We start from the raw sequence: 19953 nt of genomic DNA on the forward strand, positions 1-19953 counted from the left end.
CAGCCTTCGTTGGATTATCTCTAGCAACCCTGGGCACCCAATCGCTAAGCAATTACATTAATGTGCCATGTCGGCACGGGACGGTGACCGGCCTTACAAGGTCGTCTATTCCAGCCGCAGGCGCGAAGAGATCGATGACTCCACGCCCAGCCGAAGGCCGAGACGCGAACTTGAATATGAGGACGATTACCGCAGAGAGAGGGTCTACTCGCGTGGTTCTCGAGACGACCGAGTCGAAGGTGACCGGCAGTCAAGGACGAGCGATTCGCGGAACGTCCTCCCAGCCGCCGGAACCACCAAGACACGGTACGCGGTCGGCCGCGACAGGAATGCAGAGGCGTATGTCAAACGCTCGGACGCTGTGATCGTTGAGGACCGGCCGTCCGACCACGGCCGCTACGAGTATGAAGTCCTCCGGCCGCAGAAGAGAGACGACGGCACCTATGTCGTCGACATTGGCGGCGGCGGCGGCGGCTACTCGCAAGACTATGCAATTGACTTCGACTCCAGGCAGCCTCGCTTGAGACGTGATGCACCTCCGCCCTCCAGGAGAGATGATATCTTATACGAGGGTCATCGCGGTGGGGGTCGTGATCGCACGGTTCGCGATGTTGCCTACAGGGACGTGCACGTCACAGAAGAGATCGACGACACCCGCTACAGTGGCCGCGGCCGGGCTTACGAAGCTTATGCCGAGGACATTCCTCCGCCTCGTCGACTGAAAAGCGCAATGCGGGGTGGGAACAGCTCGCCTCCCGCTCTGCACAGACGGGCAAGCGTAGGGTTCTACCGCGATCAGATCAGTAACCATGATGCGAGCGAGAGTCGACACGAGAGACCAGGAGCTGAAGCACACCTGGCCGGTCGCTACCTCCAGGGCAATGGGCTCGCGGACGATGACGTCTACGCCGCGGGATATACTAGACGGAACAGGAGCAGGAGCCGCTCCCGGGGCAGATACGGTCCCCAGCGGAGCGACCCGCGACTTCACGAGTATGATGAAGTGGATGAGGAGCGACGTACCTTTACCGAGCAAACAATGAGACAGTATGAGTATGAAGATGATCAACGGCCAGCGTATCCGCCACAGAGAGCAACTTCCAGGCGACGACACCAAAGGCACCATCGTGATGACGACGATCGGTCTTCCCAGTTCGAAACAGAACTGGTTAAGCGGACCACGAAGGAATACTACCGATAGCTGATGGATCATGACCGTGATGACTGATGAATGAATTCCTTTTGCGAATTGGAAGATCTAATGTCTGCGTGCAGCTGGGATCTCGGAAACAAGAGAACGTACTTGTCGGAAATTCGGATGGACGGTGTTTCCTTTGGCGTTTTCTGAAACATTGAAGACTCATTGATACGGGAAAATATCTGGGTATCCTACTCCACCTATCGCTCCTTCTCACACAACTCCGGCAATACCAACGACTCCTCAATCAATCTTTGAGCCCTCCTCGCCAGGTTACACAGATCAATCTACACATTGACGACAATGCAAACGCCTGCCTTCATTCGAAACCAAGCTCCTTGGAGCCAATGGCCACTGCGACGCCGGCCTTCTCCTGGATGGAGTCTTCATCCGATGGAGGAACTCCCACTTCGACGTCTGTCAAATCCACCTTCTGTGGCGGGTAGACGGCCTCGTCAATCTTGGCGACACCGACGTCCGAGACATACTTGCAGATAACATAGTACACCAGGCCGGATATCACGAAGCCGTAGATGCAAGAGAAGGTGTAGATCTTCCAGGCACCGCCGACATTGAGGCTGTTGTCGATGCTCTTGCTGAAACCGGGCAGCAACGGCGCGACAGCGACGACGAAAGCCGTATAGGCCCTCCAATTGAAGCCGATCTTGTTGTACCGGTAGATGCCATGGCCATTGTACAGCTCATGGATATTGAGCTTCTTGTTGACGATCAGATAGTAATGGCAACACATTGTGCCGCAGATGGCGCCCATGAACATCGAGTAGCCGCTGAGAAAGGCGAGCAGACCGGACGCATTCCTGATGATCTGCCATGGGTTCGACACAACGCAGAAGATGGAGATGATCAGCGTCGCGCGGAAAATGTTGATATACTTCGGGCACAGACCGGAAACTAGGGGCACTGTCAGCATTCGATACTTGACCAGCGGCCGGAGCGATTGGTACTCACTGTCGTTGGAGAAGGGATACGTTCCGGCAGCAACTTGATTGCCGATCGTCGCCAACATGAAGCTGAAGGCGGTGAAGAACTTGGCAGCGCGGGAGTCGAACTTTGCAATCACGGCGGGCATGTACCACTCGAACTCTCCCCAGATGTAGCTGTGGGCCGAGGTGACGAAGATGGGAGTCAACGCGCCCAGTGTTCCGATGACGGGCAGCGCGAAGAACTGGTTGTATCCCTTCAGATTATTCTTGCTGAAACGGCTGAAATCGGGGAAGTTGACGGCCATTGAGCTGAAGAGGCCGATAATAGCATTCAAGCCGGTCAGGGCAGAGTATGCCGTGTTCATGTATGTCGAAGTGATCTTGGCATGTCCGGTAACAAGCGGCCCGCCGCCATGAGTGACGATGGCCGCCCACAGGAAAAGGGCTAGGAAGGTAGGAGGGACGACGATACCCTTGATCAGGAAGAGGATGCGGAGCTTCTTGATGGGCATCAAAGCAAGGATGGTTTGGAAGATCCAGTAAATGAACTGTGGACCGGGGTCAGTCGAAGTTGCAAAAAGTGGCAGTCGAGACTCACGAAGCAGAGAAGCCCAGCTGAAGTGATGCCAGCGCTTTCTGGCAAATGGTTGGGGAAGTTGGCGAAACTTGGCCAGATTGCCGTGAGGCAGTTGTTGAGGAAATCACCAGCCTGGACGCAGAGGATCGCGGTCCACATGGCGGCCACTAGAGGAGGACTGTCAGCCCTGTTCTCCCGGGGAGACACTGGATACCTACCAAATGAGCGGAGCACGATGATGGGATAGCTGCCATACCTGTGGGTCACAGCATGTTAGCATCGTCATCAACACCGGGCTGGAAACGAATGGTTTTCCGGGAGAAAGTGAGGAAAGCCAACGACAAGAACTCGAGCGCAAACTCACATGCCGAAAATGGAGCGGACGAGCACGGGGAATGGGATGCTGTATCGAGCACCCATTTTGCCGGTCAATGTCAATGCCCCGGAGCACAGAGCAAACCCACAGAACACAATGGGAATGGTCTCTCGAGCAGTGAACCCTAAGCTCATGACGGATGACACCGTGGAGGCAAGGGGCGGAGCAAGCATGTCACTTGTCCAGTATGCCCAGTAATCCTATGGATGCATGAGTCAGCTGTTCGAGATACGACGCAACCTCTCTGCAAGACACTTACGACGGCGCCCCATGTTCGGTCCTCAGGTGCCACGGGGTCCAAGTCCGGATTGGACCAGCGGGAGTCTTGGTAGACTCCCTTCTCCATGGGCACCTTCCAGTGCATGTGAGGTTCGACCTTGGCCTTGACGCGTTGAGGTGAGAGGCGCTTCGGGGAGAAGCGCTCGGCTGAGAAGTTGACCATTTTGGTTGGGGGGATGTTTGAACCTGGAAAGCGGGTAGGGAGGATGGGGAATCTGGAAATTGAAGGATGAGGATCCTTGAACACAATCGTGAGGCGAAAGAGCTCTATATAGACATCCAGTTCTTGATGTTGACATTTCCATCCTCAAAGCTGGAATCTCCAAGATAGACGAGGTGCATCTTAGACGCACTGATAGACCAGGGCACCACGAGGCAGCAGGGGCAGCAGGGGGAGATAGGCGGCCCGGCGGTGGTCGAAGGCCCATCAGTCTCATCGGATCTGCAATTCCAGTCCCGTCCAGACCCGCAGAGATCAGAATCTGGGGTTGGCGCGACGTCGGGCCACGCGAGATCCCAGATACTGGGAGTGATAGAGACGCGGCTGTGGAGGTTCAGGGCTGATAGTGCCGGCGGCAGCGAGAGGAGCGCCGGCGGCCACTGCACCAATATGGCCTCCTGCGAGACACGACGTTACGAAACGGCCTACGGCCCCGGGGCAAAACTCGAGGCTACGGCCACCGGTGCGTGAAATGTTACAGATCCAGGATACGAGGCTAGCCTGTTCTGCCCGGTGCCGCTGCGTCTGGCGGCGGCCTTATCAGCTATCTGGAATACGATCCTGAGCAGCTTCGGCCTGCGGGATCGGGTGGATAATGGGTCGTCTGGGGCACGTTGCGCCGCGTCCTCGCCTGAGCTCAGCGGCCTTGACCGTCCTGGAGATTTACTTGACTAAACAGCGTTTCATTGTCACAGCCGTAACTCTGGGCCAATGTGGACTGACTGAAGACACTTCCCGAGTATAAGACCAGATGCTCCGGACCACTGTAAGTGCGTTTCTCCCAGTCACATCCACAGCTTGAGCAGTACACGGCTTTCCCAGTCAAATTATCAGACCCAAGCTTATATGCTATCGTTATGGGTGTGACAAAGGACAAGCAGGGCTTCCTCACTATCGAGGCAAGGCCCTACCCCTTTTCCTTCCCACTGAAGCACACGGCACTACTGGTTATCGACATGCAACGGGACTTTATCTGTTCTGGTGGCTTCGGCGAGATCCAGGGTGGCAATCTCGAAGCTGTGCAGGCCTCGATCGCGCCAACGAAGCAGCTACTTGAGGCATGTCGGAGTGCTAGCATGCTCATCGTCCACACGAGGGAGGGACAAGTTCCTTCACTGGCGGACTGCCCGTCGTCAAAGCTCATCCGCCAGGCTGCGGCGCCGGGGAACAAGCAGCATCTCAAGGTCATTGGGGACAAGGGCGAGATGGGCCGTCTTCTGGTTCGGGGAGAGTACGGTCACGATATCGTCGACGAGCTTCAGCCATTGCCCGCGGAAGTGGTCATCGACAAGCCGGGCAAGGGCTCCTTCTGGAATACCCAGATCCTCCACAAACTGAAAGCGCACGGCATCACGCATCTCCTGGTCTCAGGGGTGACGACCGAGTGCTGCTTTTCCACCACCGTTAGAGAGGCCAATGATCGAGGGTTTGAATGCTGCGGCATTGTTCAAAGCACGGCCGGCTACAATCCCGCGTTCAAGACGGCTTCACTCGACATGATCTACTGGTCACAAGGTCTTTTCGGGTTCGTGGCCGATCTTCAACCGGTAGTGGATGTGCTCTCGCCCTGGCAGAATCAGAGCAAGGGAGTCAACACCCCTCCCCAGACACCTCCAGCGTGGAATGGGAGACTAGGAATCGCCGATCTGCACGCATCCTACAAGAACGGGCTTTCACCTCTGGAGCTGGCCAATGCATTGTGTGACCGAATTGAGAAGTACGAGAAAATTGACCCGGCCGTGTGGATTAGACGGGAGTCACGCGATGCCGTGTTGGAGCAAGCCAGACGCCTCCTCGAGCTGTATCCAGACAAGCATTCGCGTCCAGCGCTGTTCGGTGTGCCCTTCACAGTCAAGGACTCCATCGACGTCCAGGGAGTCGAGACAACGACGGCATGCCCGCCCCTAGCATTCGTAGCTACCAGGTCCGCAGCGGTGTACCAGAAGGTCATGGCTCAGGGGGCGTTGTATCTGGGCAAGGTGAACCTGGATCAGCTGGCGACTGGTCTAAGCGGATGTAGAAGTCCGTTTGGTGTCACTCACTCTGTGTTCAGTGACGACCACATCTCGGGAGGCAGCAGTAGCGGAAGTTGTGTCAGTGTTGGTGCCGATCTGGTTGGTCCATCCCTGTCGCGAGAACTGATCTGTATTTGCTGATACTCACCTCTAGGCAACCTTCTCACTAGCAACGGACACGGCTGGGTCTGGCCGTGTGCCGGCCGGCTACAACGGGGTGGTCGGATTCAAGCCCACGCGTGGTCTGGTGTCGTTTGAAGGCATCACTCCTGCATGCCTGTCCCTGGATTGCATTGCGTTCACCACGAGAACCGTCGATGACGCCCGCACGTTATGGCAGCTTTGTGAGGATTATGACGAAAATGATCGCTACTCGAGAGACACATTCCCAGCGGAACGGCATGTCAATTCCCTTGGGGCGCAACGAGAGGCGTTTCGATTTGGCATCCCGCCGCCTGAAGTTCTCGAGGTCTGCTCACCTACTTTTCGCAAGCTGTTCAATGAAGCCGTGCACCAGCTGCAGAGCATGGGCGGCAGCCTGGTGTCCATCGACTGGACACCATTCCAGAAAGCAGGAGACCTGCTGTACGCAGGCACCTTCGTCTCGGAGCGACTAGCTAGCCTACCGGATGATTTCCTGGAGAAGAACAGACAGCACCTGCATCCGGTCATCCTCGAGCTGTTCGAAGAAGTGGTCGCACGACAGAGCACAGCGGTCCAGTTATTCCGGGACCTCCAAGCCAAAGCGTTGTACACGCGCCAAGCGACAGCCCAGTTCGCCGCGGCGGACAGACTGGGAATTGACGTCTTGGTCGTGCCCACTGCACCTGAGCATCCGACCATTAAGGCCATGCTCGCAGACCCGATCCGCTTGAACGCGAAGATGGGGACTTTCACACACTTCGGAAACGTGCTTGATATGTGCGCCGTGGCAGTGCCGGCGGCCACGTACCGGGAGGGCGAGGCTGGACCACAATTGCCCTTCAGCGTGACATTGCTGGGCTGCCGGTGCTCCGACAGCGAAGTCCTGGGGATCGCGAGCCGGTTTCAGGCGAGGACGGGGCAGTAGAAGTACTGTAGACGACGTGCTCTGACGACGGGCGGTTTCGATGACATGTTTTGGCATTTAACGATAGCGAATGCATGAAGCCCGATGACAGATGACAAGCCTCCCATCTCACCCACCCTCCACCACGCCCACGCGGTGGCACCGCCTTCTCCGCTTGTGTGCCCCGTTCTTCAGCGCGATCCCCCCCAGCAGCCAATGGCACGGCGGGCTTCCTTATCTCTCCCAGCACTCGGAAACGACACTAATCCATGGTGCCTATTATTTCTTACTCAATCAATTGCTGGCTCATTCGCTATACCGGGCTTAGCCGGGGCCCATGCTCGACGCCCATTAGTTGCTGGGGCTCCGCTCCGAAGTCCCAGCATGGCTTGCCAGATCTGCCTTGACCAGTTTCTGGCCTGCCCGTGCTCCCATACAAAGGTCCAACTCCTACCAGAAAACAGAAGCTTATCCTGACGCGACATGCCCACAAACGAAATCGGCCCTGGACGGCAGAGGTAAAAAGCAAACATCTGTTCAGACACACTGATATGCTTTGGCGTGGACGCTTGGCCCTCGCCAATAAAGGCACCGCTCTCCGGACACCCCCATAACGGTCATGCTCTCGATACCGCCTACTCTTATCGACCCTACCACTGCCACCAGGAGTCCCTCGATAGGTGACGGGTCAGGGAACGTGAGCGCTATGACATCGCCCACTGCCAGTCCCCGCGGGCCCAGCATTCGCCCGGATCGCCCCTGTGATGGGTGTCGACGGAGGAAGAGTCGCTGCGTCATCTCTCCCGATGCAGCTGCGTGTGTGATGTGCCAGTTCCACAAGCAGCCATGCACCTTTGTCGAAGAGGCTCCCCGGCGACGGAGACAGGCGAATCCTCCTGCCACCAATTCGGACACTGCTTCGGCGGGCCCCCTAACTCGGCAAAGACGATCGTGAGGCTTTCCCACCTTTATCAAAGTCCCCCAATTCCACGCGAGGGACTCCTCGGTCCTGCAGCTCTTTATCATCAGGCTAAGTCTAGAGATAACAGAGATTCCGATGGGAATGGACACGCCCCACGACGGCAGTCAGCCGAGTCCATTCGCACTGGCCCGGTCATTGACGATTATGCGAACCTGCAGGGCGATTCTTTATTGAAGCGGACGCTCGGGTATGTCTTCAGCTGACACCAGCGACAATGTGTCCTTTTCTCCGAGATCCTGTCTGTGAGCTGACCATGGCCAGGCTCCAAAATCACCGATACGCAAAATACGTAGGCCGTCCTCATCCTCGCGCGGCTATCTGTTGTCCTCGAACATTGCTGGGCGGCAGCCTCTCGACTGACCTTTGTGTACAGATCGGACCGACCGACGAACACGATTTTGCACTTCTAGATCTCCGACTGTACGACGACCTTCGAGGAGAGAGCCCCGCCGACCGAGGGTCTTTCCGCAAGGTCGGACCGAACGAGTTCTTCCACCAGTACGCCGATGCCGACTCGCCGAATCACGCCAGAGAGGTCGAGGAGCTCGACAACATTGAGCGCATCGTCGCTCCCCACGGCGAGGCCTTGATCAGACTCTACTTTCGCATTGTGCACCCCAGCTTCCCCATCCTGCACAAGAAGGTGTACCTGGAGAAGTATGGCCGGACGCATCGAGAATTTTCGCCCCCGTTGCTCGCGGCCGTCTATCTGCTGGCGCTGAACTGGTGGTCGTACAGCTCGGAGCTCGCCAAACTCCCCAAGCCCGACGTGGTCGAGCTGGAAGACATCGCCTACCGAACACTGCAGGACGTGTCGCACCGCGCCAAGTTGTCCACCGTGCAAGCGGGCCTCCTCTTGCTCCAACGTCCGGGGAGCAACCAAGCGTGGCAGTTGACCTCGCAGCTCGTCGCCATCGGGCAAGACCTGGGGTTACATTTGGATTGCTCGAACTGGCGCATCCCCACGTGGGAGAAGGGACTCCGAAAGCGGCTCGCCTGGGCGCTCTTTCTGCAAGACGCGTGGTCGGCACTGATTTACGGACGTCCTCCGCACATCTGCTCCAGCAATTGGGCCGTCCAGCCCGTGATCAGCAGTGATTTCCCCGAGAGCGCGGCCGACGAGGACGGAGAGGAGGGCAGCACCGAAGTCGAGAAGGGCAGGACCCTGTTCAGCGCCATGATCACGCTCACCAAGATGCTCTCCGAAGTCTTGGAGGGGCTCTACTCCCTCCGAGCCGAGATGGAGGTCAAGAGTGCCTACGACACCACCAAGGCGATCCTGGAACGAGCCAAGCCGATCCAGCTCAAACTGCGTTCGTGGTACGCCGAAATGCCCGAGGCCCTGCGCATGGATGCCACGCGCGTCGGCAAGCTGAGCTCCGTGGGCTACTTGCACCTGGCCTACTTTGCCACCGAGATCACGCTGCACCGGCGCATCCTCCGCTCGCTCTCCCACAACACGGACCCCTATATGATCCAGATCTGCCGGTCCGCGGCCAAGGCCCGGCTCATCAGCGCCATGGACTTCTTCAACCGCCTGAAACCCGAGCATCTGCAGTCGTTCTGGTACTTTGCGTCCAAATTCAACTTTGCCCTCATCGGCACGTTTGCGGGGCTATGCTTCGTCACCTCGGTCAGCCAGGAAGAAGCAGAGTTCTACCAGCGACGACTGCAGGAATATCGATGGACGCTGAGAGTGTCCAACAAGAGCGCCGAGTTTCTCGAGATCGCCAGCGGCATCCTGGAGTCGGCGGTGGGTTCGTTGCTGAAGGCCGCAGACTCGATCGACAGTCGGAGGCTGTCGTTCCCCATGCTCCAGCCACAGCCTGAGGACGACATTGCGATGGACTCGTTCTTCCCAGGGACCGACGATGCCTTTTATGATACTCCGATGGAGGCTTGATTTGCAGAGCCCCGTCCTTTCTGGACCGGCGATGCCTTTTAGGATACTCTGAAGGAGGCTTGGTTTGCAGAGCCCCGTCCTTCGGGACCAACGATCCCTTCTATGATACTCGAATGGAGGCTTGATCGCAGAGCCCGACCCTTTCGGAGATCTTCGTCCCGGGCGTCCAGTCCGGCGTTAAGCACTTGCGAGCTGCCTGTTCCACACTAGAGTGGCACCGGAGACGAATGTGGAACCCGACTCAGGGCCTGGCCCACCGGAGCTTTCTCCGGGGGAGCTGAGAGCTAATGGGTGGATGACTCACACTGGCCTGCTGTTACACGGACGACGGCTTCTTTGATATTGACGGTGAGGTTACCAGAAGATCAAAAACCTTGCACTTTTGATTCATTCTTTGCCCACCGGCGCCTCTCTACTCTGAACGCGCACAGCCCCTCATCATGGCTACAAGAACTGACGTCGAGCTTCGAACAATCTTGCAGCCAGAGCGGCTGCCTCACTTGGGAGCAATGCACGGGAATGGCTCCAGACTATCGCCAGACGCTACCTCGAACGCACTTGATCGGGATGATTCGTCCAGACTATCAACAAACGCTCCGTCCCATGGCGGAAGGTTCCTCCAAGACGAAGCACCAGCAAACGCTGCCACCTCCCTACCCGAAGGAGGATACGGCTGGACGATCGTCTCCGTCTGCGCGCTCTTCACGTTCTGGTTCAACGGCATCATGGGCAGCTGGGGCGTCGTCCAGGCCGCCCTGCTGCGCTCCGACCTCCCATCGACCTCGACCTCGACCATCTCTTTCGTCGGCACCTTGGGCCTGGCCTGCGTCGTCGCGTTCGGACTGTTCAGCGTGCGTCTGGTGCGCATCCTCGGCGCCCGTCTGGCTGCCTTTCTGGGTCTCGGGCTGCTTGCTGCGGGCGAGGTCGTCTCCTCCTTCACCACGTCCAATGTGGGCGGACTGTTCGGCTCGTCGGGCGTGCTCTACGGCCTCGGCGCCTGTCTGCTGTATTCGATCTCGAACATCCTGCCGACGCAATACTTCGGTGCGCGCCTCGGGCTGGCGTCCGGGATCGTCAAACTGGGCGGGGGCATCGGCGCGGCCGTGCTGGCGGTCGCCATTGACGCATTGATCGACCGAGTCGGCATACCCTGGACGTTTCGATTCCTGGGCCTCTGTTCCCTGGCAACGTGCGCGCCCGCGGCGTTCTTCATCCGCGAGCGCGTGCCCATTGGGAAGGTGCCATTCCTCGACGTATCGATATTCCGCAACCTGGCTTTCACGGCCATCTTCTTCGCCGGCGCCATCGGCACGTTCTCGCTCTTCATCCCGCCCTACTTCCTGCCTCTCGTAGCCCAGAGTGTGGGACTGAGCTCGTCGACCGGAGCCGGTCTCGTGGGTGGGTTCAACGCATGCACGGCCGTGGGTCGATTCCTGTCCGGCTGGCTCAGCGACTCGATCGGTCCGGTCAATATGTTTCTCCTAGCGATGGCTCTCAACGCCATCAGCATGCTGGCCATATGGCCGGTTTCCAACTCGCTGGGCCCGCTTGTCATTTTTGCCATGTTCAACGGTCTGGCGAACGGGGCCTTCTTCACGCTCTACCCCGTTGTGGTGGCCAGCACGGCGGCGCGGGTGGAGCACGCCGATTCCGGCCGCGTCGCCATCGCCATGGGCATGTCGATTACTGGCTGGACGGGCGGCTATTTGATGGGCGTGTAAGTATACTCCGTCACGGTGACCTGACATGGCTAACCCGCCATGCTAGTCCCATAGCAGGATATCTTCTTCAGGCCTCAGGCATGGCAGTCGAGCCGTCGTCCTCGACGAGGCACAAGTCCGACACTCCCATCGCGCCTTACCGTCCCGCGATCTTCTATGCCGGCGGCGTGGCATTAGTCTCGGCAGGTTGTGTCTTGGTCGCGAGACTGAAGCTCGGGCCGAGTATCAGGAAGAAGGTGTGAGGGGAGTCGCTAGTTAGGAGGGGTCGAGAGAACATGCGGTACGCGGTCAAGACGCCCTCAAACAAGACGGAATACAACACCTTTGAAATACACAATTATTCAGTGAAAATCGCTCAGAGACAACATGCACACTCTTTCTGTCTCATTTGTTTCTTCTCTCACCACATTGGTTTCTTCTCTCACCACATGGAAAGCAGGTGGTAAGTGCGTAGCTGGCAGAGCAAGAGGTATGCAGATGCTTGAGATTGAGAGAGACTATGAAGAGGGAAAGGTGGCTATATACACAGGGTCACGTGTTAGTCCCGTGATAAACACGTGATCCAATGAGGTAGCTGGAGTGTGCCTGCCAATGCGTTGCTCCAACAGGAGCGAGCACGCACCAACCACTCACAGACCCGCTATAGCCGAAGATTACCCCTGCTTCCCACGTCTTTGCTTGCCTCCCCACCACTTGGGCGTCCGTGTCTCATGATCTCATTCCATACTACGGAGCACCAGGGGTACTGTATGAGTGTCCCGAGTACCTCGTACTCCCTACATTACTCAGCAAACCCCCCAATGCACAAAGCCACGACTCGATCCAAGCCCTAAGGCGTCCCAGCCCCAATTCCAATCAGGCCCTGCGCCCACACCCCAGCCAGCCAGTTGCGCATGATCCTCGCTTACGAGTACACTCTATCCTCCTCTCGGTGTTAACTGCGAGTATGTGCACAGACGATAGCAGGTGGATGTGCGGATGCAGATGCAGATGAAGAGCCAGGTGCCGTAAACATGGATGGCCGGAAATAAAACACCTACATGAGCACAATGCTGAGACTTGCAGGACTCAGGACTCAGGACCTACGCTGTGCCGCTGTGCCGCGTCCCGCCTGACTCGGACCACAGTACACTGCACACTGCACACACTCCAGGACACTGCTCGTCCGGCTATCTGTTGGGTTTTCTATTTGTCGAGCAACCCCATTCATTCCCTGACCGTGCATGGCATTCCCCGGTCTCAGTTCTCCATACTCTGTACTCCGTACCCGGTCGTGCCAGTGCCAGTCACAGTCCAACTCAGAACCGACTCGTCACGTCCAAGTCAAGCCAAGCATAAGGTCCATTCACCCGCGTCGCCGCGCCAACCTAATCTCGTCCGTTCGTGTGTGTGTGAGTACCGCAAATGCAGTACAGTCCCAGATTCTGCCTCGGTACATACACGGCATACTGCAGGCCTCCACCTTTGGAGCCATGAGTCCAGTCCAGCCCAGACCCAGACGTACTCGCTTGCTGGCTGGCTGGCTGGCTGGCTGGCCCGCCTGTTCGCCCGAACATATCCTCCCGGTAGAGGGATATAAGGCGTCGTAGGGCGGCCATTGACGTAGAGTTGATTAAACCACATACCACCTACCTACCTACAGTACATACATTACATTACAAGGTAGGGTAGACTTGTCCGTATTGTGGCGAGTAGGGCGGAACCCAGAAGGCATCCACAGCTCTAGCAAGCAAGAGCAAGAAATACAAGGCACCCGCAAGCACCTACAAGCTCGCCCTCAAAATGGCACAAGTCCAAGGCTATGCAAACCCACCGTTCGAGAAACTCAAGCAAGCGCTCGAAGACAAGATCGCGGCCGACGAGGAACTCGGCGCGTCCATCGTGCTCAACGTCGACGGCAAGAACGTCGTCGACATCTGGGGCGGCTACTTTGACGAAGCCAAGACGCAACCGTGGCAATCCGACACCATCACCAACGTGTGGTCGTCGACCAAGACCATCGCGACCTTTGCCCTGCTCGTCGCGCACGACCGCGGCCTCCTGTCCGTCGACGACCCCGTGGCCAAGCACTGGCCCGAGTTTGCGGAGAACGGCAAAGAAGGTGTGCTAGTCCGCCACCTCATGTCGCACACGTCCGGCGTGTCCGGGTGGGAAGACCCCATCACGGCCGAAGAGGTCATGGACGTGCCGGCGTCGACGGCGCGGCTCGCCAAGCAAGCCCCCTGGTGGGCGCCGGGTACGGCGAGCGGCTACCACGCGGTCAACATGGGCCACCTGCTGGGCGAGGTGCTGCGGCGCGCGACGGGCAAGACGATGAAACAGTTTGTGGCCGACGAGATCGCGGGGCCCCTGGGCGCCGACTTCCAGATCGGCGCCCTGGAACGCGACTGGCCGCGCGTGTCGCCCGTCACGCCGCCGCCGCCTTTTCCCTGGGACTTTGCCAAGATGGACCCGAACAGCCCGACGGTCAAGACGTTCAGCAACCCGCAGCTGGACGCGCGCAAGGCCTTGCTCTCGGAGTGGCGCCGCGCCGACATGGCCGCCGTGAACGGGCACGCCAACGCCCGCGCGCTGAACCGCATCTTGTCGGCCATCCCGAACGGGGGGGTCGTCGACGGCGTCAGGCTCCTCTCGCCCGAGACCATCGACCTGATCTTCCGCCAACAGGCCGACGGGCCGGATCTCGTCATCGGCCTGCCCTTGCGGTTCGGCATCGGCTACGGGCTCGGTGGGGGCGGGACCGCGCAGACCGTGCCCTGGCTGCCCACGGGGAAGATGTGTTTCTGGGGAGGCTGGGGCGGCAGCTTGGAGGTCATGGACCTGCACCACAAAGTCACCTTCACCTATGTCATGAATCGGATGGGCGAGGGCATTCTTGGCAATAGTCGCTCGCAGGAGTACGTGCAGTTGGTGTGGAAAATCTTGGACGAGCAACCGCAGGCGAATGGTAAGCTGTGAGAAGCCCAATGGTATGTGTAAGCTGTGAGGCGGCGTCGGCCGCAACCCCCAAGGGGGTGGCAATCGTACTGTGCTGTTCGGAGTGCTCTTGTCGGTAGGTAGTCTGTAACACGGTACTGTAGCCCAATTTAGCTCGCTGTATACACACTGTCATCCCCTGGCTCACCTCTAGAAGTACTCAATCCATAGTATACGTAGGGTACACCCTATGTATTATATCCTTCAGTTCGTTCGTGGCCAGAGAGGAACCGACCGGATCAGACGACAACACGCAAAGCATAAAGCCATGCCATGCCGTACCATGCCATTTAACACTCGGACGTTCTCCCGCACGCGATATACTCGCTGTAGGTATGTATGTATGTATGTACACGCGCTGAAGGTCGGCTTGCTGGACTCTCCAGCGTCGTTCGTGGTTGCTTGGTACTGTACTGTATTGTATTGTAAATCATACATACGGAGCCACACTGCACGCCTACCGAGGTGCCTAATTAGCGCTCCTTTCGTGGTTCGACAGGAATGGGCGCCAACGTGTCCGAACGCGGAGGTAGGCGTGCGTACAGTACATGGGCAAAGCACAGCTAGTACAGTAAGGCAAGTCGACTTGAAGCCAAAGGTACTCCGTAATCAAGTCTTGTTCAGTGTTAATTCCACTCATGGAGGTACAAAGTAAGTACCTTGGAATCCACCTCCTACCTACTGATTACCCTAGACTGAATCGTGGGAGGGCCATGCGTGGAGCGTCACACAGCCATGATACAAGTAGGTGAAGTTATCGCCGGGACTTTGCTTTGTCCCTATACATAGGCCAGCCAGGCAGCCGGGTAAGTACAATAATCAGGGCAGGCAAGAAAAGTGTACCTCGTGTCTCTCAGGGGTATAGAGTGGTGATAGACGTATGAAGATTCAAACCAGGCAGAGAGAGAGAGAGAGAGAGAGAGAGAGAGAGAGAGAGAGAGAGAGAGAGAGAGAAAGGACGAGCTTAGTTCTGACGTTCGGTCTATATAGCTGTCCGTCCGTCCGTCCTATATATCATGTACTGGCGTGGGACGAAGCCATATGTAAGGCAAGGCAAGGCAAGGCCAGACATAGAAAAGGCATCTCACATCAGTCGGTTATCGTCTCATCGACTAGCCAGCAAGCCTTTAGCATACATCCATCCACAATACAGCGCACTCCGATCAAGCAAGTCAACGATTGATAGAACAGGGTAGCCGCAATATCATGTCTCCGTCCCTACAAGCCTGGCAACAAGGACGTGGTGATCAACGTTGTTCGTGTCTGAGGTAAGGGAAAGAGCGGCGAGCTGGGCAGGGATGATGTGCGGATCGCGGAGATAGGAACCATGTGTGGCTTCGTCCGGCATTCGAGGCGTGAGATATTGGTGCCGTGCCGCTCTGGACGGTGAGGGGTCTGGCACGGCTCTTGCTCCGACCCGTTAGGAACCATGCGATGCGAGAGGATGAGATAGGGTAGAGCAAGAGAGGATACGGACAACTGTATGCTCATTCCATTTCCATCGTTCCGTCGGGCAAGATCGAGGCGCGTCCTTTTCCTTCCCATGCTCGCCGTGCTTCCATGGATTTCTTCTTCATCTCATCAATTGCTCGGGGGTATCGGGATATTGGAAACATCGTTCTGTCCTGCGGCACCCTCCACCATACGGGGGCGTCACTTGGACGGTATTGATATCTCCATGACGCCGGTTGACATGTGTGTATCTTCATGGCCATGGACTTTTAATCAGACCTCTTCCTCCCCTCCCAGCGTTGAGTCGGCCACAATTCAATCATTCTCCTTGTATCATCTCGCCTCATCTCGAGCCACAGCCTGCAGGAATTGATCCACGAACAGGACCCCGTGCCCCAACCCAGTTTGCACATCGTTGCGCGCCGAGCAGAAGCGGATTACCGGGAGTGATTCATCCAAATGTGAAGGAGCCGTGCTCTGATGGAGAAGTACACGTGCCATGCGCAAGATGGCGACAGCCGTACCATCGCTCAAAATTCAATTCTCTTTGCCGGCGACTCAAGGGCCGACGGGATGACAACTGTCCCAGTGACAGGAACTGGGTTGGTCGTCCTTGGATGCCTGATACAGAGGAAGTCGACCTGCGCGTGCGAATGTGCTGACCGATCGTCCCGGTCCCCTTCGATCTTGCGTATTGATAAATTGAAAACGTCGAAGAGTCTGCACGGTTGCTGTCGTTTCCCCCTGTGGGTAGGCTGGAGTTTTTGGAGCCCATAGCTCACGTCCGCCATCTGGGATTGGGCGTGCATTGAACTCTGCAGCGCATCTTTTTCGGTATGCTTCTGTATGGCCTCTGCATCGCCTTCTGACTGTTATCGTTCTAAAATCAGCAGACTCTTCCACGGCCTGGATTACGGATTTCCAGGATTGACCGGACGTTATCTTCCCAATGTGTAGATGCCTGGTTTTGTCGGGTTGAGTCAAGTCATCGTACCTTGTACGAGCAACCCCACTTTGGCGTACTCCATCTTCGACGCAGGTGCGATTGGTAAGACGGCATGTTTTAGCATTGTAGAAGGATGCTCTCCAGATATGATGTGCAATTTGGAGGCAGGTTCGGCAGCCTCTAGCGAAGGATTGCAGAAAACCCGGCCGTAATCAGCTGGGGGATAAGCTGCTGAAGTCAGATTGGAATAGAGTGCTGGTCTCTCTGAGCCTGGGCCACCTGCTCGACAGCCGTATGTTGCCATGCAATGGGTTATCCATGCTCACGCCTCGGCTACACGACGAGGTTTGCCGAACTGATACTGAATCAAAACCAAGTGCTTCGTTGGAGAGAGGATAGACGGGATTCGCAGGTGGCGCGCCAATGATCATAAGACAAGCTGGCATTCAATTACCTGCTCAGATGCTGCTGAAATCTGCCCGGTGGGTATTTTAGTAAATGTTCCAGACCCATCCCCGCATCAGCTCTTGTGTTAGGTATCCTTGCTGATCAAGCCAAGAACAGCACAGTGGTGAGCCGGAGTGAAGCGATTCGAAGGATTACAACAACTCCCCTCTTCAGCTGCGTATCAACCTGATTCCGTCGGGCTGCGAAGTGTATGTGTTTGAAGGCGCGCCGCTGCCTTCCTCAAACTCTTTTCTTGCAAGGATCTTGAATAGAGAAATCCTGACATGTGGTTGTCGAGGTCCTCGTAGGTGGTGTAGTTGAAATAGTGACAAATGTTCAATGCTCGCTCCATGAAGAAATTTTCATCAGTGAGACCTGCTGACGACCAGCATCCCGTCAACGCAGCCCAAAGGACAAATCCCGATTGTAGCTCGCAGAAAGGATCCAGACGCGAATTGGGCACCACTGGTATACAATCCTCTGTCCAACCGATGGCAGGGCACCAATACTTCAGTGCATATTGGATGGCGCCTTTTAGTCGCCGGACGTTGCTCTTTGCTGTTTGGAAGCCAATTAGTGTGCAAGCATGCGTCATCAAGATCATCAAACATAGCCGCACCACCTCGGTGCATTTGCACATGAGATCCATGGGCCCGACGTTGTGCTCTGGGGCGATAGCGAGCAACGCGCGGAGGACTGCTCTGGCTTTCCTGCAGAGCCATTCCGCATCGAAGCATACGGCTAAAGGGGAGAGCCACACGACCTTTGCAATCTCGATACAGTCGATCAAGTCCGCCACGACACGGCCGATAGCTCCAGGAAATGCGCCCACCTTCAGAGCCTGGATAAATTGGGATCCCATTCGTATGTCGAGAGTCGCAGCGAGGTCGGCAATCGCATCCGTCAGCCCCATGGAGCCACTCGGTCCCCGAGGCACAACCAGGGCGGTGGGTTTCGGATAGCCGTAATACTTCAGGTTGTGCGCTTCTCTTCGGAGGATTGCCATTCTTTCAGGCAGCATTGGTCCGGGATCGAAGGTACTGGGTAGAACGGGCCGTCTGGCTGTTGACAAGGCCAGTTGATTGTCGACGTGAGCAGCGGTCTCGGAGATCCAGCGATCGAGATGCTCATTGGTGTCGAGCAAATGTAGCAGCTTACCCACAATACTCAGGTGCTTCCTGACATCCTCATACCGGCCGTACTGCATCTCATTGACGCAGAGAAACAGGATATCTAGGATGGTCTGCTTGTCCACATCGCCTGAGCGGGAACAGCGAATCAGCTCCTTTCGCAGGTACTTCGCAGCTTGGGTTCGGACGGCTTCCGGATCGTCGCCTGTCGGCGAGACGACAAAAACGTGCTTCATCCGAGCCAGCATGGCCGCCATCAGGGAGTACAGGTGATGTTCCTTGTACACGGCGCGCTGTACGACCGTTCCAATCGGAAACTGGGTGATCGTCGATCTCACATGAGTTGGCAGAAACGCGAGCTTGTAATTGTTGCCTGCGTAGGGGTAGATCCGAAGCGTGTACTGCAACACCGTGTGTATTTTGGGAGTGATTCGCACTGGAGTGCTGCCGAAAGGATCAATGCAGTCGTAAGCAGTGAAGTTTGCCCTGTAGACGGGTGACGACAATTCCAGGGCTCCATTCTCGTCTTCCTGTACACATTGGTCACGGTCTGAATCCGCGTAGCCAAAGCCGGCCAAGTCTCGCACCGAGAGCGGTCTGCGTGGCAAAGCATGGACATTCAACGGCAGTTCAGCAGATGAGTCGATGACGGGCGAGAAGATTTGACGTGCCGGTATTGAAGTCTGCGGAGGTGATGCCGTCGATTCCTCGTTCGGCGAGGACACCGGCGAGGACTCATCGCTACCAGAACTAGACGTGTGTCAGTCTAGCTTGGCCGCGTGGCAACGGGGTCGAATGTTTCGCCGGTGTGAGGCGAACACGGTCGTGTTGACTTACCCGGACCCGTTGTCTTTCCTATTCCATCCATCCAACGCTATCCGACGTGCTGAGGAAGAATTGGTACGTGCCGAAGTCACCTTCTGGGCCTCGAGCTTGCGAGTCCGGAAGTGTTGGGCGTGGCGGTTGATCTGCTTGGCAACCGCGCCATCGCTTTTCGACAGAGATTTGGACTTGGACGTCTTGTTCACGAAGAGGAAAACTTGCCCGTCTGCAGGAGTGGTCCGGTCGCGTGGCTTCTTCATTGTTCAGCCAAGTATAAATTGAACATGTCAGGCAAAGTGAAAGCGGCGTAACGGCAGTCCGCGCGATGCTCAGGCGGAGGCACAGAGGAAGGTGTCGGGTTCTCAAGGCGAATTGGGCCAGTTGCGACTTTGACAATCTCCAAAAATTGGGTTCGCGCTGGAAGATGATATTTGTTATCGACTGGAGTTGCGGCAGTACGAAATGGCGAAGACGGCCGTTCCGCCCCAGATTGCAGAGCCAAGAATAACCAGGAAAGGAAGAGAGAAGACAAGAAGGATGGAGGTGATGCGAATAAAAGCGTGGAAGTTGCTGACCGGCGAGAGGGTTGCGGCAGGAAAGATGGTCAAACGAATGATACGGACGTGAGCCGACTGGACCTAGGCATACGAATGCGAGAAGACTTCACAGTGAAGTGGTGAAGAGGTGAACATCACGTCAGTTGGAATCGAGGAGAAAACTCAAAAGTTTCGTTGCCACAAAACGGCTCGAACTTACCAGGGAGTGAACCATGCGCCGCGGCCCCGGAGCAGGCGCACGAGGCAGCAACGGGGCTGCTAAGGGACAATTCGGAGGGGCCCTTTAGGCTTCGCGTGCCCGTTTCGGCTCATTCGGGCAATTGGCTCTGACTCTGCAAGGCTCTTCGGGGAAGCTGGAGT

General features: G+C 56.9%; 7 protein-coding genes across 7 annotated transcripts; 5 read left to right on the top strand and 2 right to left on the bottom strand.

The window, feature by feature from the left end:
- Window positions 1–67: 67 nt before the first annotated feature.
- G647_00912 (uncharacterized protein) lies at window positions 68–1201 on the top strand (the record flags this gene model as incomplete). Its single annotated transcript, XM_008724315.1, has 1 exon — window positions 68–1201. The coding sequence occupies one exon, from the start codon at window positions 68–70 to the stop codon at window positions 1199–1201; it is 1134 nt and encodes a 377-aa protein (XP_008722537.1).
- Window positions 1202–1517: 316 nt separating this feature from the next.
- On the bottom strand, window positions 1518–3537 carry G647_00913 (uncharacterized protein; the record flags this gene model as incomplete). The annotated part of the gene is made up of 6 exons (XM_008724316.1): window positions 1518–2110; window positions 2168–2690; window positions 2741–2886; window positions 2938–2975; window positions 3084–3295; window positions 3355–3537. 6 exons carry the CDS (start codon window positions 3535–3537, stop codon window positions 1518–1520), a joined length of 1695 nt encoding a protein of 564 aa, XP_008722538.1.
- A 914-nt stretch (window positions 3538–4451) lies between these two features.
- Window positions 4452–6678, top strand: G647_00914 (allophanate hydrolase; the record flags this gene model as incomplete). Its single annotated transcript, XM_008724317.1, has 2 exons — window positions 4452–5708; window positions 5764–6678. 2 exons carry the CDS (start codon window positions 4452–4454, stop codon window positions 6676–6678), a joined length of 2172 nt encoding a protein of 723 aa, XP_008722539.1.
- An 825-nt stretch (window positions 6679–7503) lies between these two features.
- On the top strand, window positions 7504–9542 carry G647_00915 (uncharacterized protein; the record flags this gene model as incomplete). Its single annotated transcript, XM_008724318.1, has 3 exons — window positions 7504–7826; window positions 7901–7928; window positions 8013–9542. 3 exons carry the CDS (start codon window positions 7504–7506, stop codon window positions 9540–9542), a joined length of 1881 nt encoding a protein of 626 aa, XP_008722540.1.
- Window positions 9543–9982: 440 nt separating this feature from the next.
- G647_00916 (uncharacterized protein) lies at window positions 9983–11505 on the top strand (the record flags this gene model as incomplete). The annotated part of the gene is made up of 2 exons (XM_008724319.1): window positions 9983–11259; window positions 11310–11505. The coding sequence occupies 2 exons, from the start codon at window positions 9983–9985 to the stop codon at window positions 11503–11505; spliced, it is 1473 nt and encodes a 490-aa protein (XP_008722541.1).
- Window positions 11506–13045: 1540 nt separating this feature from the next.
- Window positions 13046–14221, top strand: G647_00917 (uncharacterized protein; the record flags this gene model as incomplete). Its single annotated transcript, XM_008724320.1, has 1 exon — window positions 13046–14221. The coding sequence occupies one exon, from the start codon at window positions 13046–13048 to the stop codon at window positions 14219–14221; it is 1176 nt and encodes a 391-aa protein (XP_008722542.1).
- Window positions 14222–17265: 3044 nt separating this feature from the next.
- On the bottom strand, window positions 17266–19296 carry G647_00918 (uncharacterized protein; the record flags this gene model as incomplete). The annotated part of the gene is made up of 2 exons (XM_008724321.1): window positions 17266–18964; window positions 19052–19296. 2 exons carry the CDS (start codon window positions 19294–19296, stop codon window positions 17266–17268), a joined length of 1944 nt encoding a protein of 647 aa, XP_008722543.1.
- Between the last annotated feature and the right edge of the window lie 657 nt (window positions 19297–19953).

This window comes from Cladophialophora carrionii (genome assembly GCF_000365165.1).
Source record: "Cladophialophora carrionii CBS 160.54 unplaced genomic scaffold supercont1.1, whole genome shotgun sequence".
NCBI lineage: Eukaryota > Fungi > Ascomycota > Eurotiomycetes > Chaetothyriales > Herpotrichiellaceae > Cladophialophora > Cladophialophora carrionii.